Source organism: Vollenhovia emeryi, unplaced genomic scaffold, assembly GCF_000949405.1.
Source record: "Vollenhovia emeryi isolate VEMERY1.0 unplaced genomic scaffold, V.emery_V1.0 DF939167.1, whole genome shotgun sequence".
NCBI lineage: Eukaryota > Metazoa > Arthropoda > Insecta > Hymenoptera > Formicidae > Vollenhovia > Vollenhovia emeryi.
The window spans coordinates 1228349-1254032 of record NW_011967199.1 but is presented as its reverse complement, the minus strand read 5'-3'; the positions used below and the strand labels follow the sequence as shown (position 1 = coordinate 1254032).

The following is a 25684-nucleotide window of genomic DNA, read 5'->3' as shown; positions in this document are numbered from 1 at the left end:
GTGGATTCAAGCCTGATTGTTGCTTTGGTGGACGAAGTGGGGAATACATTATTGAATAAATTTTCCTAAGCGCCCAGAAAACTGACTTCTCATTTTAGGCAAAAAGTGCACGAACTTTTTGACCGACCCAATACTATGGTCCAGCCGTCCGGCGCGCGGTTCCATCACAGACTTTTGTACAGGGTGAACATTTTTGCTTAAAACGACCGATACTATCGTCTCCCAGAATATTGACCTTTCCTCCTGAAACACCCTGTATAGACTGCTACCTTCGGGCTGAAAAGTGAGGCAAGAGTTCCGTCATGTTTTGTTAGGCAAGTAAAGTAGTAAAGTCCTCTATTATGAGATAGGATTCTAATACGAGACAGCAGGTTTTCAACGTCCAAATTCAATCACAAATCTTTCTTCGCGACGATTACACGATCAATTTTCCGCTAAACAGATTTCATTCCAAGGGCAATAAATTCATGGTGGAACAACAGATAGCGCCTATTAATTTTGCAGAAACTCCCCTATCTCGTATTAGGAGCCTGTCTCATAATAGGAGACCTTCCTCTATACGTGCATCGGTGTGTCACTGACCGATGCACACGCACTACTTTATTTATTCAACAAGACATGGCGGAACTCTTGCCTCACTTTCCAGCTCGAAGGTCTAGTAGCACATAGAAGTCTGTGGGTCTCATTCGGGAGACATTCGAGAACGCGGACGTGTGCCATGCGCACATCATCTTCGAGCGAGCTGTTTCGCCTCGCTTTCACGACGCTCCGTCCTCCGTTCCCGCCGCCCCTCGGTCGGCTCGTTGGTAATTTTCGCTTTTTGTTTCTTTCCTTCGGCTCCTTTTTTCCGTATCATTTTCCGCCGATGATTGAGGAATGGAATGCGCGAACGCGCTTCCGACAACGATACCCATTCTTCGTCAGCGGTTGCACGTTTTCTCATTAAGTCGCAATTATCTCGGTTTCCAGGGGCGCTTATTAATCAGCCCGGCTCTCTGTAATCAGTGGGGAAACCTCGACGTGAAAGACCCCCGGCTCGAACTTCCTCTTGCGAGAGAGGCGGGGATTGCGAAATTCGGGCAATCCGAGATGCGCGTCGCGGTTTTCCTCGTGCGTGTCTTTTGCGTGCCTTACGGTTGCGTTCGGGAAAATTAATGCCTCCGCATTGTTGCGGCTTCTTCACGCGCGACGCATTTTCCATGTCTTTCGCGTTCTCCGCCTTACCTCACCGATATCCTCGCCGAAACAGACGTGAGAGCGTTTCTCCAAGCGAACAGTTAACCCTTAAGCGCGCGCATATATGCAAAGCAAATTCAAATTTACTCAAAAAAGAAAAAAAACAGTAATGTATAAGGTAGATTTCTAGGTGTCGTAACAAAAATTTATCGCTATTTTGTATGTCTGTTAGAAAGTTGTTTGTAGTCTACAAAATTTATAGCAGCAACATTCTAGTAATATCTTCTGGAAAGTTTCATGCATGAAAGATGTAGCTGCCGTAGCTAAAAACTGTACGTGGCAACTAAATTTCAGTTGTAAAATACGGACAGCTAATATTTGTGATAGCTAAATATTTTGCTACTGTGCCTATGTTGTATTAGACAGCAAACCGTTTGCTGTGCTTTAGAAATTTGTACCTGTGCAGCAAAATATTTTTAGCAAATTGTGATTATGCTACGGTAGCGAAATTTTTTTTTCAGTGCGACTAAATATTTTATTAATCATCCACATTGGATAAAAATGAATCTCGGTATTGAACATTCTTTGTAAGGAACATAACTGTTTGGGTACCACAATCAAACGTTGGATTCTCTGCTATCTTCTATTAGAATCCTATCTCATAATAGAGAACCTTACTACTTTACGTATCTAACAAAACCTGGCGGAACTCTCGCCTCACTTTTCAGCTCGAACATAATGGATGGGTGTTACAGAAACATTTTTTCTTAATATTCGCTAACAATTGAGATAGAAATTCTGTTTCTGTAATTTTAATTGATTAAATACGAAACGTATGCGATTTCGCAGTATTGGCTATTCATTTATTATATCTCAGTTTTTTTTTTCGTATGAAGAAAATTATTGCCGCAGTTGCAAGGTCATTTTGTCGAATGTTGGTAAAAAATTTGTAACATATTCTTTTCCAATTTCTCGAGCAGTCATTATTTATTTGAAAAAGTCTTAAAGTGCTACGGAAAGCTGTGCATTTGAGGGTTAAGTATTTTTCGAGCCGAGGCGGTCCGGTAAATACGTTCGAACGAGTTTGTCCGATGTAGCCGGGTTTTTTTTGCGCGAGTGCAAGGTCGACCAAAAATCCGGCTACTTTTCCATTGCACAACCCTGCCGTGGCATTTATCGCGCTCGCGTTTCAACATGCGAGTACGACAAGCGGTACACGATGATATACGGCAGGCAATCATGTCACGCTCGTTCGAAGCTGAAAATGTTTACGACATTTCACGGCCCGACTCGCCCCTGCGTACGCCACGTCGGAATAAATAGATCGTAATCATAATTCACACCGGCGTCGACGAACGCTTTGTCCGTATAATTAATGAATCTGCATTTACATCGAGCTCTTAGGTGAAATTATCGGCTCGTGCATAACGCGGAGTTTAATTCTCTAGAGGGATGAAACTTCGAGTACGAGTCAAACGTGAGAACGGTAATAGAAACCGTGTAATTTCGATCAACTGCATTTATTTAAACTTTTGTTAAATGCGTATTAATTTCACGTAGAAGTGTACTTTTGAAAAATGTACTTTTGACAAATTTATTTCGAAAAGATACTTTTATCGAAGTGCGTCATTGACATGTGCAAGCTGGAAAGACGAATAGAATTTATTAAAAATCTTTTCTAAATGTACTCGCAGTCGCGTACGAAATTAACGAAGGTTCATCTTGCACGGAGTAATCCGTTTGCAAGGAGCAATAATAATCTTTGCCAATCTGATAATAAACGTTGCCGGTTTTATATGCCCGTACGAGACCTATTAATCCACACTATGTTCCTATGACTTTCTTTGTTCTACTGTTTCGTAATGCGGGCTGCATAAAAATTTTATTTCGCAATTCCACGGAGATCTAGGATCGGATAGACTATGCAAGAGGCCATATAAGCTCCGATAGGATCAGACGCATGTCCGATTCGGATATATGTATTGTATAATCGGATAGAAGAGCCCGCGGGGGATTTAAGACGCGAATTTTGATCTGGCGATAATTCAATTGCGATTCGGGGAAAGAAAGGAGATCTCGCTGGCCTTTACCGAGGCCACTGACATTAAATTAACAAAGTACTCTGTACGCTGTACGCTGAAGGGCTGAATAACTTGTGGATATAGGACCGGTTCTCGGGCGTGCCAATGTGTGCCAATTTCGACACTGAGAAAAATTTCCATCGGATAAACCAGTTAGGTAAATAATGTTTCCGATGGTTAATTTTTCCAATTACGTTTTCCGATTGAAAACTATGGATATACCCGATGAAATTTATCCGCTGTTTCTTTAATTCAATTATATATGTTTTTCAATTAAACATACATAATTTATTTAAATATATATATTTTTTAATTAACACTAAAAACGACAAAACGCGCGCTTCGCGCGCGCAGTTTGTAGTCGAGCATTGTATATTTTTTAGAATTTGTACACATGCAAAAAAGTAATTGTATGCGCAACGTAAATTTAAAATAAAAAGTAATTTATCACTCACTGATACGAGTCGCAACAGCAAAGTTGTACGTCAACTATATATGTTAAACTGTAAAAATACAAAAATATATGATTATTATAAACTTATTATGTAAAATCGAAATGATTGTATTAAATATACTTCATATTTTATATTTTTAAAAACAGGTATATATTTAAATAATTATATTGAATACTGAAACAGTCTTCGTTTCAAATATAAACTCACAAAATTTTATACGTATGGTTTTGCCTCTAACACTTATTCGAATCATTTGAATAAATAAAATAAAAACACAGAACAGATGCCTTATTTTGCACAAGGAGAAAATAACATAAAAATGTAAGACACTCACCTCACGATTTTTCCGCCGTTGCCCGATGCCTCCAAGACCTGCTCCTCCTCTCAGATTTCCTTGTTGCACTCACAACACATCACTCACTCGCGAAAATCATCGATCACGCGAAATTTCGGGCACTCCCGTACGCGATGTGAAATACCGCGAAACGCACGAAATATTATTAACAAATATCATGACTTTCTGTCATACAAATTACTCAAACTAAGAACTTGCATTTTTGATTCGGAAGAATAGAATAATGGATAAATCACTTTTGAATTGGTGACGTTCTTTACTTCCTGCCCGTTCGAGTTGCGAAGAACGACAGAGCGAATTACAGCGCGAGCGCCGAAGTCGTACAAATTTCTCTCTTTTCCCAAAAATAGAACAGATTACACGAAATCGATAGATAATTAAAAGCGCGATGCGTAAACGAGATGTAACCGCGACAAAGTATCACGGTTTACATTAATATTTTAGACGAGTTAGTCTCGTGAAATATTTATGTATGCGTTGATAAAGAGCCGTCGTCTCAACAGGCAATTTGTTTCTCATTACAAGTTGTAGAAACTTAATAATTAATTGTGGAACGTTACTTGTTACGGATAAAGGTGTGCAAATCAATAGTGTTTTATCCCTGCATTCATCGCAATCGAGTCTTGGAAACCGATAACGCAAAAGTAATACCACGCACGGAGCGACTCCCGTCACTGCTTGCCGGCTCGACGTTCGGCGAGCGAGTGATTACGCAGCGACCTTCAGTTACACGATGGCACGCAAAAACATCGTACGTCACCGCGCCGAGTGAAAAACAACAAAAAAATGTTGAGAATTCGTTGGCCCGCTTAATCGTCGTACGATACCGCGCCGAGTGAAAAACAACAAAAAAAACGTTGAGAATTCGTTGTCCCGCCTACGAAATTGAAAATTCTATACCTAATATTTCTAATTACTTTGTTCAGTGACTGTCACTACGTTTTGCGTATCATTCGGCGGACTTATTGGTATTGATGAAATTAGCGATTAATTCTGTTCAATCGAGAAAATGTTCCGAAACAAAAATCGTTGTTACTTAAATTCTAATTACTAAGATTATAGATTTTACCTCAATCGTTGGTGTATGCAAATGTATATTTCTAAATTGCAAATCTTCATTTGCTATGAGTCTAAAAGAGAAGTGAAGCAAACCAGTTGGCATCGCGGAAAAGAGGTCTCAACTGTTCGATATTAACGACATTCGCGATGGTAACATCTCTTTTTTAAAAAGGAGTATATATGTTTTTTAATTACACATACATAATTTATTCAAATATATATATTTTTCAAATTAACAAACGTTTACGTGAATTAATAAATATTTGTTTGACAGCCCGTGACTGCAGCGTATAGTTGAATCAATAAATATTTTCTTGACTCGACAGTTTTTCTTTCTCAGTGCGATAAAATGCAGTTACCGATGAAATTCGATTGGAAAACTGATTATACAGTTTAATCGGATATGTCCGTTTGTTATTATGCAATTGGATTATCCGGTTATGTTTAATCGGACATTTTTCTGAGTGGAGCTGTAAAACATGAACTTTGTGAAAGTTCAAATTCGCTTGATATTATAAACGATTTAGCTAAAAAGTAAAAAAAAAAATTCTAAGGCGACCCGAACACGTTTTTATTTCCATTTCTTTGTGCAATTTTTTAAGCACGTTTGTTTACGAAACACATGCTTCGTGTGACAAATGTACATTTAACCAATTCATAAATTTACGAGGCTCTGAAATGTGAAATCGCGGATTCGAAGGAAGAAAGGACCAAGAGCCAAGGCAGGATGTGAAATGTCTAAATAATTCAAAAGTTACTGCAAAAAAATATCACTTCAGCCAGGGGTTTGCTCGTTTCTTCTTCGTCCCGTTTTTATATACATCCGGTTCTACGGGCATTTTAGAATCTTTGAGTGAAAGGCATTTTTCTATTTGTTCCAGGATGTCAACGAAATACTCCGAGAAGCGCGAGAGCCAGCAGAAATGAGGCAGTCCTGGAATTCGAATGCCCCGAGGAGTTCGGATACTATCCTCACCCGCGTGACTGCACACAGTATTATGTGTGTGTTTTCGGCGGCGCCCTGCTGGAGTCTTGTACGGGAGGACTTATGTACAGGTATGCGAGATTAGGAATTCAAATACGGGAAAAGCAGCGGAAGGTGGAGAAAAACTACAAATAAATTCGAAAAGGGCCCGGCGTGGCCTTCCGTAAAGAACGCCTTTCGGATACCCCGTCTGGAGAGATCGAAGGCGCCCCGCCTTTGTTCCGCTCCGGTTTGCGAAAGGAAATCTCGTGGAAAATCTAAGGTATCCAGAAGAAATATTGCCCCTTGATATCTCGAAACGTTGCCGTTAGCGTCGGGACATTAAAAATCCCGCGTGCAAGCGTTCGCGAGTTCTAAGATTACGTGCGAGATAATGGAGGATGGTCGACGTGAGGAATTCTTCTGCTCGTTACCGGAGTTTCTGTCGGCGCATAATCGCGCGCGGGGTCGACGACCGCGTTCGCGATCGCGGAGCCGCGGGTCGGGGCGGCGTTCTCCGAGGAGAAAAGTGACGGAAAAAACCAACCCGCACCGTGGAAACGATTCCGCGACTCCCGACGACCGATCGGCTAATATGGTCGTGGATTAGCGGCGCGCAAGGTGAAATTAGGCGAGCGGCGCGCCGCGCGATAATGGATGCGCCGAATCGGGCGTATACGCGCGCAATTGTCGAGCGGGTCGTGCACGAGGGGCCGGATGCGCGCGACCCGTCCCGCGCTCCCAGCGCGTTGCATTACGAGATTCGTGAGAGATTTCGCGTTGCCGCGCATCGCGGAATCGCACTTTCCCGCGAGCGCGCGGCCGCGAGCTCGAAAATTCGACGCGCCGCGAAAAGTGTATCCTCCAAGAATGGAGTTTAACCCTTTCGCGACCACCGACGCCCGTTTCTACGCATTTCTTGAAAACTTTTGTACGAGGGGGTTTTCGGGGTCGCTCATTACGAATCTGATGTCATATTTTCAAAATTCAAAATGGCGGATGCAAAGTAAGTGATTTTTTTTAAATTTTAAAGTTTCTCAGCATTTTACGTTTTATTACGGTATTTAGGGACTCGTCACTTCCGCGTCGTTAGCTCTGAGTAGTGCCAAGAATGTGTAAATTCTAAAAAATTATCAAATTTTAATTCTGCATCCGTCATTTCGCGCGCGCTAGTTTTTATATTCTATAAGCATTTTCAACTGGAATTTAGATTTCATGGGTCCTAATAATATCTAAACAAAGTTTCTTGGCACAGTTGAATTACAGTTGAATGATGTTATTCTTTTAAGTTTTCAATTCCGCCATCATGAATCCGCCATTTCGAATTATGCAAATCTGATGACGGATTCGCAATCAGCGACCCCAAAAACCCACGTGTACAGTTTCACAAAAAATGATTCAATAGAAAAACGTATGCCTCAAAGGGTTAACTCGACAGCATTTTTTTTCGTCCCTCTGTTTCCTTGGAATGTCAGTGTCCCATTAAAAAAAACTTATAGTAAACGAAAAATAATTAAAATGATGGAGCGAAGCGTCTTTTGTGAATTAGATACGACGCGTCGCGAACGTAAGAATGTCATCTTAATTGTTATCGGCTCTTGCGTCTTACGAACGACCCGATGGTAGAGCTTTGGCCGATGTTCGACCAACGCGATGAATTACTTTCAAACCGCCGTCTGGATTTGCACGGTAAAAGGGGGTCGTACGCGTAACCCTGGGGAAAAGGGAAAAAATCGACCAGCCACACCTCGCCCGATACGAGCGTGAGCGTGCTGAAGCCGGTTGATACAGCCCAAGGTGCTTTATGGTAACGCGATACCCAAGTACGGGCGAGACTGAGACGGCGGTTCCAGGAGCGACGCGCCAAACGCGGCTCTCGATGACAGACGGGTCTGGCCGGGAATTCTCGGGAAACGCTCGTTCGCGAGTTGCACGAGTCGTTTGGACATTTTACCACTTAATTACGATTGAGGCTGCACGTGCGGCGAGATGCGCCTGTAGCGCACGATCGGATCGAGAAATTAATGACCGACCGGACACATTGTACTATGACGTTTCTGACTTCTAACATAACTTTCACATCTCTGACCTGACGAATCTTGTAAGTTTTTATTATATAAAAAAACACCTTAATTTGGGCATTTTACCACTTAATTGCGATTGAGGTTGCACGTGCGGTGAGATGCGCCTGTAGCGCACGATCGGATCGAGAAATTAATGACCGACCAGGCACATTGTACTATGATATTTCTGACTTCTAACTTTCACGTCTCTAGCCTGACGAATCTTGTAAGTTTTTATTGTATAAAAAACGCCTTAATTTCATTTTCTGTTACGCAAGATCTCATCTTAATTTAGTTTATATGTTGCTTTTCTGTTCTTCAGAGATTTGCGGGTACCTTTGCAAGTTCGTTACCGAAAGAGGACCAGTATTGCTGGCCGGAACGTTGCGATTAATTATAATAAAGAATTGCCAGTAAGGTCGTTTCCACACTTATTCAGATTCGAGAAATTATTAATCGCGGCGATGCCTCGATATATTGTTATCGTATAATAATAAACCTTGATAATAATTTTCACGTGACATAACGCTGTTCAAATGCCATTTGTATCGCAGGCGACCGCTGGAGCATTCTCGTTAATTCGAAAATAAAAGCTTTGCACTTTACGCCGTATGTATGTCATATGTACGTTTACTTATGGCGAGTAAGTGAGTCTTAATTAGCGTGACGCGTAACCAGCGGAAGAGAGCTGTGTAGGATAATTTTCGCATAACCGAGGGAAAAAAATGTCGGGTTGTGTATAAAGGAGCGTTAATGTAAAATAAGCGAAATGGGAAGTGATACGTCTCGCGTCGCGCAAATGCAACTTTAATGACACGACGGGCGCGAGCTAGAACTCGCGTGCTCGCCGGCGAGGCTCTCGTAAGTAGGTGCCTAATGAACGTTAACGATCCCACACTGAAAAATCGCTTGCCTTCTTTCCCCAGCCACGACTTGCAGACGTGCGACTGGCCGCGAAACGTAGGCTGCCCGGAAGGAGATTCGTCCAACAAGGAGGCCGAGGAGGACCCCCTGCTGGAGAGGTGAGCGATTACAAGCGTTTTTATATCTCATCCGACGGAAACACCCTTGAATTTCCGCGGAGTCATCTCCAAGCGTACCCTTATGGAAGAGCAACGAAATCATTATTAGAAAATTACTGTGCATCAGTAATTTCTGATAGTTCAATTACTGCACTGAGAAAAATGCTCTGATTGTATCAACAAGACACGCATGATAGAACGTATTTTGGTTGAATCAAACAGAGTTTCTAGTTATCACGATAGAACTCGATATTTCATAACCAGAAGTTTGACTTCACTACACATCTAGTAAATCCTAAAGGACTTATGATTCGTCCATTTTCTCGCAGACGACAGGACAGGTTGAATCTACCGGACTTCTAATTAATGCAACCAAATTTTTTTTTCAGTGCGCACTGAGGAAAATGTCCGATTAAATATAATCGGACAATCCAATTACATAATAACAAACGGATATATAATATCCAATTAAATTGTATATTGGATGAAAAATATGATCGGTTTTTCAATCAAATTTCATCGGATGTATCCATAACTTAATCGGGAAACGTAATCGGAAAAATTAACCATCGAAAACACTATTTAATAGGTTTATCCGATGCAAATTTGTCTCAGTGTAGTGAGCTGCATTTTTAGAGTTTAAAGGCTAACGGGACACGATACCATTTTTTTTTTACTGGATTTCTCGCAAGAGCCAATAAGGACTCAGAGTTTTAGATCAGGCAATTCAAGGCTACATCCTGATTGGCTCTCGCAAGCTACATCCTGATTGGCTCTGGCAAATCCTGTAGAAAAATGGCATCGAGTGCCGTTGGCTTTATTTGACAAGGTGGGCTCGAGTTCGAACCATCTCTTTTTGTGTCTCTTTTTTTGGTTAACGTAATAAAGAAAGCGCGATAGAAGGAAACTTGTTTACAGAAAAAATAAATTGCAGCGAGACTCAAAAGTGGCATCCGACCCCAAACCTTGCGGTTAGAGGGTAAATGTAACGTTAATATTTTTTGGAAATGCATTTTACTTATTATATAAGACTGTCTCTTTAGAACCGGCAATTATTTTATTTTCTTTCTTCGTTGTACGCACACACCATGTCGCAACAAGTACATGGAAACGTTGCGTACACAAAGTGCTCCTTTTTTTTTTGCAAAGTGCACTTCGTTACAAAAACGATACGAGTAGTGGCGCGTTGCATTCCACGCGTGAGATTTAGTTTTCGACGCGATTGCAAAACAATGGTGTGCGTCTGCTCGCGCGGGCACACACGCGCGTTCACGAGCTTCACCCACGCTCGCGACAGCCGATGGGAGAAAAAGGCGAGAGTGAGAGTGAAAAGAAAGAGAAACAGCGGCCGATTAAGGCGACTGGATTGGAAGGCGAGCGCGGGGGGAGACCCGCGGGGAAGAGCCATTAGTTTCGATAGAACAACCTCGCGATCGCGTTTTCTCGGCCGCGGACGCGTCGAATAAGCATCCTCGCGATCCTCGAGCGCGCACTCTCGACTCGACGTGGCGGAGGAGAAATATCGGCGGCATTACGCGTCGATAAAAAAAAACTAACGTACGTTCGAGCGACAGGCTCGTTGTTAGAGGCCACTTCGTTCCGCCTGTAAACCCTCACGGACTCGCTTTCGTTTCTTATTATTATTACTCTCCAACATAAATTACTCTAATTTAAAATTTAATTGTTGCCTCACGATAAAAATAAACGCCGCGAGTCCGTTTGAGCGACCGTGTTGTATTTCAGAAAATAGCACCGCAGAGTCATTGCTCTTTCGTTACTGTTGTTCAACGTTGCTATTGAAACGTGTACAAAACTTGACACATAAGACGCGAGTAGGTACATAAGACAGCGAATATTTTTATGCGCACGGACGAAAGCGCGAGGAAAGTAAAACGGGCCGAGCAAGCCGAGCTGTACGTGTTAGAATTAATTAATTTGTCTGGTTTGTTACATGCGTAAATAAATCCGTGTACGTATTTGTATGCGAGATTGGATCGTTTTGAGCAAGAACGACAAGCCGGGTCTCTCGTTACATAAAACCAAAGTTGGCCAACGCGCAGGCTGGATACTCATTAATTGTATTGTGCACGAGCAATCGGGAAAGAGTTTCTCAACGGTCTGCCTCGTCTCAAATTCCGGGTGTCCTTGCCGTTAAAAGAAATTCCTCGGGAAGACAGTTGCATATAATCGCCAATGTGAAATTCTCCGCGAGAATTTTTAGCGGTTGGACTGTTACACCCGCAGAAAAGATTTCCGGATCCAATGCTATTACACTTCGATGTATCATAAAATAAGTTCGATATAGCGCCAATCGTATTTATTATACAGGGTGTTATGTAATGCCCGCCTCACCTCTTACTTATTGACAGAGCGGACTAGACTGATCTTCTACTATTTTGTCGCGGTAACAGAAATCCTTTCTGAGGGTGTAGTTTTCAAACGGCGCAGAAACGAAAGCGGATACTTGAAATTCTCATCGTTTCCTCCTCGGCCGGGTATATTTATTATATTCTCCTGCGTTATTTCTATGCGACTCTTGTACGGAAATGTAGGTCCGCTCGCTTACCACATATTTGTATGCGATTGCCAGCATTAGCATTACGCGCGAGTCTCTCCGCGTGTTGAATTAATATCGTCCAACATTCTCAGTAAGGAAGAAATCTCGTGAGCGCACAGCTTTGCTTTCTACAAGAAAAAAAAACCCAGAATAATAACTTAATCCTCGCGACCGAATCGGCGATTGCTGTTAAAATCGAAAAATCGTCACGATCGCAGATCCGCGAAACTCGAGACGCTGCAGGATCAGCAGCAGCAACGGCAACAGCAGCAATTGCGAGACCAGCAGCAGCAGCAGCAGCAACAGCGACCGATCCAGAGGCAGCCGATCACGGTTACAACTGCGTCGCCGCCGGTCTCGCAGATCACCGAGAGGCTGAGGCAGCGACAGCACTCGAGGACGAATTACCACGAGGACGAGTACGGGCCCGCCTCGGAGATCGAGAACGATCGGCAGCAACGGGTTTACCGGGGACAACCCTCGACGATCGGCCAGGTGCAGCGCGATCGTGACGGTCTGCGACGGAATATAATATCGGTGAGTCGCGGTACCGTCGACAGGTCATTTCAATAGAATTTTTCCCGTAGATTACGCATCTGAAATACAAAATGTTCCATCGCGTCACGTTTTTGAAAAAAATGAGGCCAAATAGTTAAAAAAAAACCCCCCCGTTTTCCACACCTTTGTCACAAAGGAACGCGATAGGATACTCTATGTGTGGGTTCAAAGTAAAGCTTAAACGATAGATATAATTAATAATATATCTAGACCGAGCATTGAGCAGTGGGGGTAGACGTTCACGTAGAAAAGGACAAACTCTGTTTTGTACTATTTCGTTCTCTCTTGTATATGTGAATGTAGAACGAAAGAAAAGGACAAACTCTGTTTTGTGCTATTTCGTTCTCTCTTGTATACATGAATATAGAACGAAAGAGAACGAAATAGCATAAAACAGAGTTTGTTCTTTTCTACGTGAACCTCTACCCCTACTGCTCAGATAAAGGCAAATGCTCGGTCTAGATATATTATGCCTATGGCTTAAACCGTAAATTTGAATGTTATGAAATAAAAAACCACGTGACAATACAGCGTGACAATATAGCGTGACAATACAGCGAAGATGTGTGGCGCAGGTTTTTTCGATAGGTTTATATAAGTTCAGGCTGCAGTCGCCCTATTAAAAACGTGCACCACACGACTTCGCTGTATTGTCATGTGGTTTTTGCCTCATAACGAGTCAAGCTTTAATTTGAGCTCACATAGAGTATTCTGTCACGTCCCGTTCCTTTGTGACAGAGGTTCAAAAAGTACCAATAACGGGATTTTTTTAACTACTTGACCGCATTGTTCTCAAAAACGTGACGTGATGCAACATTTTGGGTTTCAGATTCGTAATCTACGGGAAAAGTCCTATCGAAATAAACCGTCATTTCTTTTGTGACATAAAAAAAGGTCGACATTGTTGACCTGTGTCCTTATTGAAAGAACATATTTTTGAATTGATTGGAATACAAATTGAAATAATTACAAGCAAGTAACTGAACAGTTTTACTAATAACGAACATGTCATAATGCTGCATTCAGTGCTGCAGTTCGCGGTTCAATCGCATAGATGATTACAGCGTTGACGATACTTTTTTAGAGAGAAACGCAAATAGAAAGTTGCATTGAATAGGCGACGGACGCGTCCGTTTAATGTTGAATGTGAATTTGATCAATTAGCAATGAATACGGCAATTCAAGGATACCGCCGGCCATTGAGTTTGTAATGTCGCGTGTGTTCTAGGAGAGGGAGAAGGACAGCCTGGTAAGCGCACGTGCCCAAGCCGAATCTCATTACAGGTTGGTAGCGCAGTTACAAATCACTCTTGAGAAAAGAAAAGTGTTTTCGTCGCGATTAAGTAAGATTCCTCAATTTGGCCGTGATTTCTCTCTCTGCGAAACTCTAATATCCCGCGTTAACGCAGCAATCGCACGGCCATCTCTCCGATGCGTATCTCGCTCTTGATTGAAATTTTACGTAATAAAATGATATTCTGATACGCTGCACATTTCATCGCGAAAGCACCGCGATTGAAAGCAGAGCTCTGTTGCGTTACCCCTTTGGGGCGATCAAGCTAATTACTTTTCACACTTTAGAACGTCCGTTCCAACCACCGAGTCGCCGAGGCTCGCCAAAACACTGGCCTCGACCGTGGCACCGGTCTTGTCTAAGGCTTACTACAGCGATCCAGATCAGAGTTATCCGTATTACACGATTTACGACGACGACGTTTCCATTTATAAAGACGACGGTAGGCTACTTTCTCAAGTACTTTTAAAAACGCCGAACAATCGCTACGTACCTTTGTATTGCATCGTTTTCATCATTATTTGTTATTTGCCTTTCAAGATCTGTGTGCGTTAGGTGAAACGCAAAAATTGAGAAATTAGAAACTTTAAACGCACTCTTTCGCTACGGTTTAATTTGCATTTCATTAATTTCAAGTTCGTTTTTTTCAATCAATTTTCATTGATGATTATTAAATACGATAGAATCGGATAGAGCTAACGTTGTTGGAAGATAGCGATAATAAACAGGGAATCTTAATTCTTTGCAAACACGTTAATGGCGTGATCTGCAATAACCCCGTATCATTATGCGTAGATTACAATCAATACACCATCAATCAGTCTGTGCCGGTGCAACAACCGAACGTGAAAATTAGCGAGGTGAACACGAAACAGTATCAGAAGCCGAAGAAGGTCGGCGTGAACGAGGCGGACAAATATCTGAATCACGACGATTACGATATCTACGAGAATCAGGTATGAATACGCAAAATTACTTCGTCTCTGTCAGAAAGGACGTTTCGCTTGCATTTAAAAATAATTTCTTTTTTCACGTTTCAGGCTCAGCTGAACAAGAACAAGTTCCGCATTTCCGACGGTCAGCAGTTTAGGTAAGAAAATTGCCTCTTCCTTAATTAATAATAATATCGCGACTGGAAGGATCCGAATGCAATTTTATCCTATAATTGGTGTTTACGTAATGATTGTTGGAATTGCATTTAAACGCGGTTAATTATCGTTGAATTCTATCATTGGAAAATTGCTACGTCTCTCTCTTCTCCCCGCGACTGAAATTAACCCCGAACGAATTGAATTCTTTTGTGGCACAACAATATGCGCGTTAACAATGTACAAAGGATAATGCGTGCATTATCCTGTCTCTCAAACTCGCTGTTATTTTAAGAAATTATTTCTCTCCCGCGTCCTCGCTAATGGATGCGCCTCTCGCGCGCGCGATTTGTCATCTAAAGGTGCCGATGTTGACGCGAGCGCGCGAGGCTGTCGCGTCTAATCACCGTTTAAAAATAGTCGTCGCGTGCGAAAGCACCAGGTCGATTTAAAACCCGTCCCGCCGGTTTCCATCCGGATGTGTCGGAACGGATCTGAACGTCGAAGCTAGGTGGAGACCCACGATTACGCGACTCCGCTAATTCACTTGCCCATGCAGGACGAACGTGCTCAGCCATCCCGTGGTCCACGTGACGACGCCGAATGTCATCGTGGACACCTTCGTTCCACTGACCACGAGCACGCAGACTCCCAGCACGACCAGCAGACCTTACACCGTCAACGCACCGAGGTATAACGCTCGGACTTAATTGCCTTTTTCTCCGCGATAAGCGCGGCTTCAAATCGCGTAAAACACACGTTGAAATTTATTACCGCATCTGCGACGTGGAAGAGCGGGTGAATATTATCGGGCGGCTCGTAAATTTATCTCGGGCCCACGACGTGGAATCGTAAAAGATGATTTATTTCTATTCGAAGCGAATTTATCGCGTGCACGAGGGCGCAGCCTCGCCAACTCTTCATTGTGTCCCGAATAACTTTTCGGGTTGCACCGCGCGAGTGCGAGGACGTCAGTTATGTCGGAGATTTTAAATACCTTTGTCGGGCAGAAACGACGGAGCATTTTTACACAACGGACGACTCTGTAACAACGTCGTACCGGGCTTGCGCATGGCGCGAGGCACGAAAAGGACGTCCCTGTGCCGATTTCCGTCGGCCGAGACCCGATTTCGCCGGGCTCTCGGCAAAACGAAGTCCCTCGCTTTCTCCGCGACGCGGACTAAACTAGCGTTTTCCTTATTCGCGCCGCCGCGCCACCGGAAATCCTCGGATCTTATCTTACGCTCCAATTTTCCTCCTCTCTTTCTTTTTCCAGCCGAGGAGGTCGGCCGCAGCAGATCCATCGGGGCACCGCACCGCCGTAAGTTCATTGTCAATTCACTTTCTTTCGCAACGGGGCAATGATTTAGCTGACGTGTAAACTCCATGCCGCTCGTAAATCCGGCGAGCGTTTCACGATGATACGCAGCTGCGTTACTCGCTTTCAATCGGTTTCTCAAACGCGGAACAGCGCGTTATCCGGCGATTTCATTTCGACGCCGGTTAATCCTCAACGACACCAATTAATCGCTTCCAGGCGGTCCCGGCCCACCTTGAAGCCGTCCACCGAGATAGTTTCGAAGGCGCAGGAGTTCATTGACATCTACAGGTATCCTCCGGTGAGGCCGGCACCGATCTACCCGACGCCTCAGGTAGACAAGCCGGCGGCCAAGTGTCGCAGGGATGTCTGTTTGCTTCCGGATTGCAGCTGCGGTGGCTCCGATATACCAGGTAATTTAGCGACACGGTGATAATAAGCCTTGCCCCGCAAAAACCACGTGCTGAAAACCTTCGACTGGAAACCTACAATCTTGATTGATAACACGGTTCCACAAAGAAAAGAGATTTTTTAAGGACCTAAGTGAAATAAATTACAATATTTACGATTGTTACATGCTGAAAACATGTCTGGCCGTAAAAATTGCGCGTAAAAATGGCCGATTAATCCTTTTCAAAGAAAAAAAAAGGTCTTGACGAAAACCGTAATACTTCGAGTTCGGCGATGAAAAAACTACAAAAAGAAAGCATGTATTACTTTACGAGCTCAAAGAAATATTTCTATGCCGTTTTTACGACCAGCTAGACTCGTTTTCAGCGTGTGAATCTCCTTCGGAGATGACATATTTCATCAGGGTTGGAAAGTACTTTGTAAAAGTAACTTGTTACCGTTACTCAAAAACTAACAAGTCGTTACTCTTTTCGTTACTTTTGTCTTGGCCTTAGTACAATTACATACAAGTTTCTGCAGTAAACATGAACAGAAGGCATGAGGAAAATTGTATCCTCTAGGATACTTAGATACTTACTAGAGGATCCTCTAGTATACTTAGAATTTTCGTCCTGAAATTTTCTAAAGAATCTGTGATCAAAAGGATATCCGGTGGGTTTGGTACACCCTGTATATTGAATACATATAATTTGGTTTCTACACTTTGTAGTCAACGAAGAACTGCGGGCAAGACGAAGAACCACCTAGTGAGAAATGATTCGTCGATCGACGTCGAAATGAAGTCGAATCGACGTCAATTCGACGGTGTCGATGTCGATTCGACGTCGTTTCGACGTCGATTGACGAATCATTTCTCACTGGGCAATAATATTAAAGATCACTGAACTGCTTTGTTTTCCGAATGCAACTGGCGAAAAGTTCACGTGCGACAGAGTAACGATAAAAGTAACTACTAAAATCGTTGCCGTTACCGACAAAATGTAACTACGTTACCGTAAACATTACAAATGAGAAAATGTAACGTCTTTACCCCCCAAAAAAAAAGTAATCGTAATGGTAACGAAGTTACAAGTAACGCGTTACTTCCTAACCTTGTATTTCATTTAGGTACGTAAATCTTGTAGAACAGCATTATTCGAGATATCGTTACGTTTAAAACCCAAAATTACGTGGTTTAAAGTCGCGGCTAAAGTAAACTGGTAACTGTGAAATTTTGCCACCACCCCCCGACGAATACCTTAAATTCTCGTTTTCGAAACGAGACGAGAGTTCGATCGTGCCGATTACTCGAGTAGACCGGAAATGACGTTCCACGAGCTGGAGAGACACGAGACGGAAAAAGTTTGCGTTCCGCGTGCCGGAAGTCCGGGCGTTCGCCGACTGAATTGTAAATGAGGAAGCGGGATCGTCTTGGAAAGCAGATCTCGTTTGAAGGTCGCGCCGAATTCCGCTCGCGATCGATCGGCGAGCGCGGGTGGGGACGATCGCGCCGGCGCGATTCGATCGGCGCGATCGGGGCGGAGTGTCGAGGCGAAAAATCCGCGGGGTTACGCAAGGCGGTCGCGCGCCGCGAATGTTAAGTTTGACGAACGGTTTAGACGGCCTCGCGCCGCGCCGTGACTTTCTCCGATTCTCTAACGTTACATACACACCGGCCGTTACATAGCACGCTCGAAAGTGAAACAGATCTACGCCCGATACGCTCGCGGCGCGCGTCGCCCTTCGAAATTGAAAGCAATTTGCATTACCGGAAGGCGTACGGTCAATCGATGCGCAGTGCGCCCGATCGGTTTTATTTACCGGCGCAAAACGCGGCCGCACAAAATATCGATATCGTTGTTGCGCGGGATCGTTGAATGTCGCCTCACTTTCGCCCGGCGAAATAAATTCTGGAGAACGTTTGTTGCTTAGCGACTCGAGACTAAGGCCCGGTTGCACCAACGTCACGTAATTATACCAGTAGCTTAATTCACTCTTCGTCTCTTTCTGTTTGGAACAGAGAAAGGGACAGCTTAGACGAAAAACTTAGACAAAGAGTGAATTGAGTTAAAGTTAATAAAGTTAAGCGACGTTGGTGCAACCGAGCCTAAAGGAATTGCGCGTTACGATCCCGCTGCTGGAACTTTTGATTCTGGTTTCTTCGTAATTTTCTGAAGAACACTTGGAGAACACTGACTCGTAAAGTTCTGGCGAACGCATTATTGTCGGAAGAAGACTGTTAGCTGATTTGACTTTCACGCGAAACAATGTTGTCTTTGTCATGTATACAGTACCGGCCAAAAGTATATCACCTTTAGGTTTTCTGAGTATAACTTTCGTCAAAGTGTATCGATTGTGCTCGAAATTTTACAGTAGACACCTGATAGCAAGTGCAGCTTGTACATGAAGGGTAATGAAATTTAACAAAATAGAGTAAGGTGGCAAGATGAAAAATTTGATGAGTCGCTAATAAGCGACATCTTAAAGTAATTCGCTTAATTTTTGCTCTTTTATATATTTACAACTTGACGCTATATTGTCGATATTATCAAAGGCATCGACGTGTTTTTATGTCGCTTATTAGCAACTTGTCTAATTGTTGATCCACACCTGGTATCTGACCCAAATTTGGTCACCTTACTCTACTCTGTGATTTTCGAATTTTTCATTCGTGCACTTAAAAACTCGTGCTCAAAAAAAGGAAAAGGCGATAAAATTTTGGCCGGTACTGTGTAATCTCGACTCGCCAGCATTGTTAATTTTATATAAAATAGTGCATTCGAAATCAATGACAAAGAAAGGGCACTAAAGCCTTAAACTACAACGTGCCCTTTGCGTCTAGAAACATTCTACTTCGTAGCCGACAAATACGTTTAAAAAATGTGTGCAACTCGACAAGTTATACATTGTACGTTGTACAATCGTATGTTGTCGACGAATTTTTTAAACGCGTTTTGATTTGCTTACACAAAATCGAATGTATCTAGACGCAAAGGGCACGTTGTAGATTAAGCGTAATAGGATCGCGCGAATGCCTGCTGGCTCCGTTAAACGATTGTTCCGATCTGCAACTCGTTAATGCGTAAAAATCGACAGTCTCGCGTTTGGAGAAGACGCGATTGCGCGTAGCGTTACAGAAACGTAATTTCTCGATGCCGCTGAGGAATGACGCAGCTTCGGCGATCGCATCGCGAGCTACATAATGCAACTGTGACGCACAGGTGGTATTCCGGTCGAGCAGACGCCGCAGATCGTTCTGCTCACTTTCGACGACGCCGTGAACGACCTTAACAGACCCTCGTACAGCGAGCTGTTCGAAAACGGCCGTAAGAATCCGAACGGCTGCCCGATCGCGGCGACTTTTTACGTCTCGCACGAATGGACAGACTATAGCCAGGTGCAAAATCTCTATGCAGACGGCCACGAAATGGCGTCTCACACGGTCTCGTAAGTCGATAGAAAAAAAAAGCACATTTCGTATCACGAGAGCAAGCGCAGTTTCATTATCATTCCGGGGGAATTGTCGCACACCATCGCGCTATCTTTAACCACAGGAGCGAAGCTCGCACCGAACGTCATCATCTCGTCTGTTTCTCCGCTGGCCACGTGTGTACGATTAAAGCCCATCGCACAATAGGAACGCGCGGACAAAAGGAGTAGGAATAACGCAGGCAACAGAAAAAATTCATTGGCAATAAGGAGTGCCGTTCAATCATCTGCTTTTTGAAACCACGTGCCTGTCCCAGAGTCTGTGATTGGTCAGGGGGTACAGGGACTAGGGAACAGAAATCCAACGCGTCGGAAATTCTGTTCCTACCGCCTATTCCTATTGTCTGTGCTTTCCTGTTGTTTTATAGGCTTAACGTTACTGATTTCTACTCGTCGCCCGTCCACTCGACCGTCTCGCTGGAGAACGCTTCGAGCGGTCATTGAAAGGACTTTGCCCCGCGAAGGATCCTCTAATTCGGTGCAATTGGATTGCTAATTGTGCTCCGCCGAGACTACACGGGAGAACTAATTAATTCTTAAAACAGTGAGCTGTTTTTTCGTCACAACGTTTCGACCTTACTTCAGGTCCTTTTCAAGTAACAATACAGATAAGGAAACAAGAGAAATTCGTAGACAAGCGAGTCATCGTCGTCCGTGAGATAGAGTCAAAAGATAAAAATTACAGTTCAAATCGAACCTCAGTAATGTTCGGATGTGCGCTTATTTTTTTTATTGTTTATTGTTAGTTTTATTATTTATTATTTGTATTATTACTTGAGAAGGACCTGAAGTAAGGTCGAAACGTTGTAACGAATTCAATAAAATTTATTGAGTTGGCCGTAAGCTCACCGTTTCAATTTTTACGAGTGACACTTTTCTTTCGTTAATTAATTCTCGAATCTCCGAATCTCTCGGTTATTGCAGATACTTGAGAAATCTCTCCCGGACCTCCTCGAATTTTCAGATTCTGGAAACGAGATTTAAATTACCGTTACAGGGAAAGGAGAGAGATTTTCCGATCTTCAGGTAACACGATTCAACGAATCCTCGTGCGTCTTCGAGACCCTAGAAGTAGCTCGCACAGATCGGCTCGTGAATCGCTCGCGAACTCCCGCCTGCTATTTTAAGAACGCCTCGATCCGTTCATCTTCGAAAGTGGCATCGCGCAATTAGAGGATCCTCCGTGGGGGACGATGAAAACGCATATTGCCGCGTACAACCGGTGAAACCGCAAGTGTACCCTCATCAAATAGGAGATCGGCGGATCTCTCGAACGAGGGATCGCCGGGTCCGATAAGTAACACGCCGTAAAACCGCGGTTTCACCGGGCGACACACCTGTGTCGTGTATACTAATGATGATGTGTCGCGTGTACTAACTCCTTCTCTTCTGTTCTTTCTCTCTCGCTCTCTCTCTCTCTCTCTCTTTTCACGCCTTGCCTCCTCATTCCCATCACGCGCCACTCTAACCGACACATCCTCACATGTACATCATAAAAAAAAAACACTCAAAAAACTCTATCACATCGATACTCACGTCTGCTGGAAAAAAAAACAACGCCTACGACACACATTTCAACACCATCTCGAACGCGCGGCCCGATTTCTTTCGCGTCCCCCCTCCCGCTCCGCCGTTCGCATCCCGAATCCCGTACGCGATCCTGAAACGAAACAGGTGACTACTTACCGGAGGAAATACCGCAAATCGTCCTTCTGACCTTCGACGATTCCGTGAACGACTTGAACAAGGGTCTCTCTGCCGACCTGTTCGAGAAGGGACGAAAGAACCCCAACGGCTGTCCCATCTCGGCCACCTTCTACGTGTCCCACGAGTGGACCGACTACAGCCAGGTTCAAAATCTCTATGCCTCGGGCCACGAGATTGCCTCCCACACGGTCTCGTAAGTAATCGAATCGTCATTAAGGCGCCGCACCGATCTGCCGCCGGGCAGGAGAAGTGGCACACGCGTTTTTATTTTCAATTTAATTGAACGAGCCACGCGCGCGACGAATTACGCAATTTCGCGGTCGTTGATACTGCCTGACGATTTGTTTCTCTGCCGCGCGCGGCCGGGAGATTTCCTCTGAAATCTCTCGCGGCTGATGTCTACGTCGCTGTAATTATGTTCCCACGTAACTGGATCACTTGAGCAGCCAGAAACCGGACGCGGTCTTGATTCGATTGTGCGTTAATTAGACAATTAAATATCAATCATTTCGAATTATCCATCTAACGGTAATAACAATAATTGTAAGAAACGGCGCGGTAGTTAATCACTGAGATTCTCGAATTTTTCTCGCCCGTAATCAAACGCAGCTCGACTTGGAGCAATCACGGCTTGTTCGACAAATCATTTCATTAACGCACTAATAACTACATGGATAAGTGCAAATTAATTGTGGATCATTAAGAGCGCCAAGTAGTTGTCGCTCTTTTTACACGTTTGGTGTCGAAGCTAACGCTAGCTCGTTTCTCTAACGAGGAAGTTAATAAGTCATCCTCACACACGCTTACTGGCCCAATCGACATGTCGCTTCCGCTTTGAACGTTGGGTAATTGAGGCGGCGCGCTCGACGCGCGTTCGGAAATTCTTGAATTTAATTTCGTTATCAGTTTTGCTTTCACATAAAGTTTATTAAGAGATACGTAAGTATAAGAGGCACGTGTAATTCACGTAACATAATGACATAACAACCGCGCTCGTTCGGTTCTTGCGAAATCATCCTCGTCCTTTGTCAGTTGTCGATATCGCCGTTTTGCAAAAGCCGAACGTCCGAACGAGAGACGTGCTTATGTAATCAAAAATGAAAGAAAAAAAAATGAAAGGAAAGAAAAGCGTTTCCGACGTGTCGTCAGCCGCGTTAGGATCGGTGTGCGCCGTGAGAGAGTTGACTCCTCGTAACCCGAGTGATCGACACCACGATAAATCCCCGCAACAGGCACAGTTTCGGCGAACAGTTTTCGGCGCGAAAGTGGGCGCGAGAGGTTGCTGGGCAGCGCGAAATTCTGGCTGCGTACGGAGGTGTCAAGCTGGAGGACGTCAGAGGAATGAGGGCGCCATTCTTATCGGTAATTAAACCCTTTGCTAAACTTTTTGTCGCCCCCTATTTTCCGTAACGCATTACGTAAGAAATAACAGTCCTAGAACCGCGATTCCCCTCGACAAAAGCCTCTCTGTAAGATTCGCGTATGATTTCGTCACCGTTCAAGAGAGCAATTTACGGCCGTGTAATTTACGCTGCTTTACGCTACACCTGTGGCGCAGGTCGGAGGGAACAATATGTTCAAAATGCTCTGGGATACAAACTTCACGTACGACTCCTCCATGCCCATCTATGAGAACCGACCGCCCAGTTGGCCGTACACGCTGGATTACAAGCTCTTCCACGACTGCATGATACCGCCCTGTCCCACGAGATCCTATCCAGGATTGTGGGAAGTTCCTATGGTAATGTGGCAAGATCTCAATGGAGGTAGGTGCTCCATGGGAGATGCCTGCAGTAACCCACCGACTCCGGACGGCGTATACAAGATGCTCATTAAGAACTTCGAGAGGCATTACACGACTAATAGGTCAGTAAAGCGATTCGCGCATACAGTTGTATCAGACAATTGAGAAAACTCGGGTAATCAATTTCTCTGTCCAACGTCCGTATAATTCTCAGCCCTTTTACATCGCGCAAATTTCTAATCCCTCTTCAGAAAGTGTAAATCACATTGCGAGAAATAATTATAGGAATAAGAAAAGAACTTTTTTTTACGCCGAGAACTAGTCAATTTTGTTAATTTGCAAATTATTCGTGCTAATATGTTCGACTCGTTTCCGCAGGGCGCCTTTCGGTCTGTTCTATCATGCTGCATGGTTTACTCAGCCGCATCATAAAGAAGGCTTTATATCGTTTCTCGACACCATCGTCGCGATGGACGACGTATGGGTGATTACTAATTGGCAGGCCTTGCAATGGATTAGGAATCCAACGCCTCTGGCGCTTCTGCACACGTTCGAACCCTTTGGCTGCCACTATCCGGTGAGATTCGCAATCAGTCACCTTAGCCCGTCGAGGTTTCTTTCAAACCATTTATTCGAAAAATTCAAGATATTCTCTTCCATAAAAAGAAAATTAAAATTTTTCGAATGTCTCATCTCGGTGACTGCAACTAAAATGTATTAAGTACCTGACATTGCATAATGGTTCAAAATTGTTCAAGCTCAAAGTTGCCGTCCTGCGATTAATAACAATTCTGAAATCTGTTTTTAACGACAATAACGCCGACCCTTCGTTTGATACGTGCAATTTTGCGCGGTCTAAGAGCTCATTACGTTATGGCGAATGTGATGCAGGACCGACCCAAGAAGTGCAACAACGCTAAGGTCTGCAATCTTTGGCATAAGAGTGGGGTGAGGTACATGAAGACCTGCCAAGCATGCCCGGACATTTATCCTTGGACAGGCAAGACCGGCATACGCAGCAGTCGCATCGACAACGAAATCGACGCCCACGAATGAGTTATGCGGAGGGAAGCTTCAAACTTCGTTGCGATCGGGGAGAGTCCCGTCGGACGAGCAGCGGACCCAGACAACGCGAATATCTAAAAGACGCGATCGACATCCTTAAACGAGGTCTTAATCTCCTAGACGTGGGAGTCTCTTGGACGTCTGAGAGGGGCTCCCGATCTCTGAGACGTCCGAGGGACATCCGAATCTTTCGGACGCGCTTTCGACGCATTTTAAACGTGCATTTAGACGTAGGCATCTTTTAGACCTTCGCATTGTTTGGGAAGCATTGTGGTAGCGCGCGAGGGGAGACACCCTTCTGATAGGTAACTTCAAGTATTACACGCGGCGTGTCCGAACGGACACATTCGGGCCGAGTACGCCGATGTAAGTTTTACGATGAGCAGGATCTCGCAAAGTTCTCGTTTCACGCCGCGTCGGATCAGAATCGCGCCCGCAGCTGTGCCGGATCTCTAAAACGAATCGAGATGTTATGCGTCAACTGGCAAATTCGTAACTGAACGGAAGTCTCGTAGGATTCGTTCCGACAGAAAAAAAAAATATATTTATTACGTAAATCCGCACTTGAACTATTTTGCCGGTCAAAATTTTTTCTATCAGCGATTAAGTGAGACGGTAAATTGATATTGACATAAAAAAATGTCTAAAAGACGCGATTAGATCGGAGAGTGATATGTGAGATACCGGATTAGATTAAATTGAGTTAAAGATATCATCGCGACGAGAGAAAGAGAGATATCGTGTGTACAAGATCACGCGGAGAATACCTAAAGTGTTCTGTTCTTTCCTTTGTCCCTTTAAAATCCAGCGAGTGGGAGATCGGTCAAAGGATCGGTCTCTTGAGAGGACTTCCCTTTCTGTTTTTTCTGGTGTTACCGCCTCATTTTTCTCTTTCACAACTCCGACTTCCCCTGTCCTTCCTTCTTTCCTTTTCTACGTCCTTCTTTCTCGAATTCGCAAACATCCTTGGCGTACTCGGCCAAATTCGGCCAAATAGAGCAATTAATTAAATCGCAATACGTAATAATTAATCGTCGAGATGTAAGTGTAAACGTCGTTCGCCGGAAACATTCATATTTAAGCGAAACTCGCGACGGTCGTGATCGAGATTCATCATGCGCGGTGGTCACTTTGTGGAAAATAGGGAAAAGAAAAACCTGAGAAAATTTCACCTCGACGAAGTCGTCCGCACGAAGGGATCGTCGTGTTTATCTTCTAGAACGTAAAAATGTAATATGCCTTTAATAAATAAATATTTCGCTAGAATATCTCCTTTTTCGTCTTTAATCAGCATCCGTG

The 25684-nt window shown here is 43.9% G+C and overlaps 1 protein-coding gene across 2 annotated transcripts in view; it reads left to right on the top strand.

Moving 5' to 3' along the window:
- The window catches only part of LOC105564270, a 71414-nt gene extending 45768 nt beyond the window's left edge, over nucleotides 1-25646 (top strand). Inside the window, exons 2-16 of one of the 2 annotated variants that reach the window (XM_012016525.1) lie at nucleotides 6008-6182; nucleotides 9080-9175; nucleotides 11951-12269; nucleotides 13519-13574; nucleotides 13872-14026; nucleotides 14380-14540; nucleotides 14625-14674; nucleotides 15232-15363; nucleotides 15949-15993; nucleotides 16210-16403; nucleotides 21544-21769; nucleotides 22809-22938; nucleotides 23135-23442; nucleotides 23699-23897; nucleotides 24212-25646. In XM_012016525.1, the coding sequence (XP_011871915.1) occupies nucleotides 6008-6182; nucleotides 9080-9175; nucleotides 11951-12269; nucleotides 13519-13574; nucleotides 13872-14026; nucleotides 14380-14540; nucleotides 14625-14674; nucleotides 15232-15363; nucleotides 15949-15993; nucleotides 16210-16403; nucleotides 21544-21769; nucleotides 22809-22938; nucleotides 23135-23442; nucleotides 23699-23897; nucleotides 24212-24376 (2411 nt within the window). In that variant the 3' untranslated portion in view covers nucleotides 24377-25646. Of the gene's footprint in view, nucleotides 1-6007; nucleotides 6183-9079; nucleotides 9176-11950; nucleotides 12270-13518; nucleotides 13575-13871; nucleotides 14027-14379; nucleotides 14541-14624; nucleotides 14675-15231; nucleotides 15364-15948; nucleotides 15994-16209; nucleotides 16404-19601; nucleotides 19828-21543; nucleotides 21770-22808; nucleotides 22939-23134; nucleotides 23443-23698; nucleotides 23898-24211 lie in introns of both variants that reach the window. The other variant, XM_012016526.1, reaches the window with a different exon arrangement.
- Nucleotides 25647-25684: the final 38 nt, after the last annotated feature.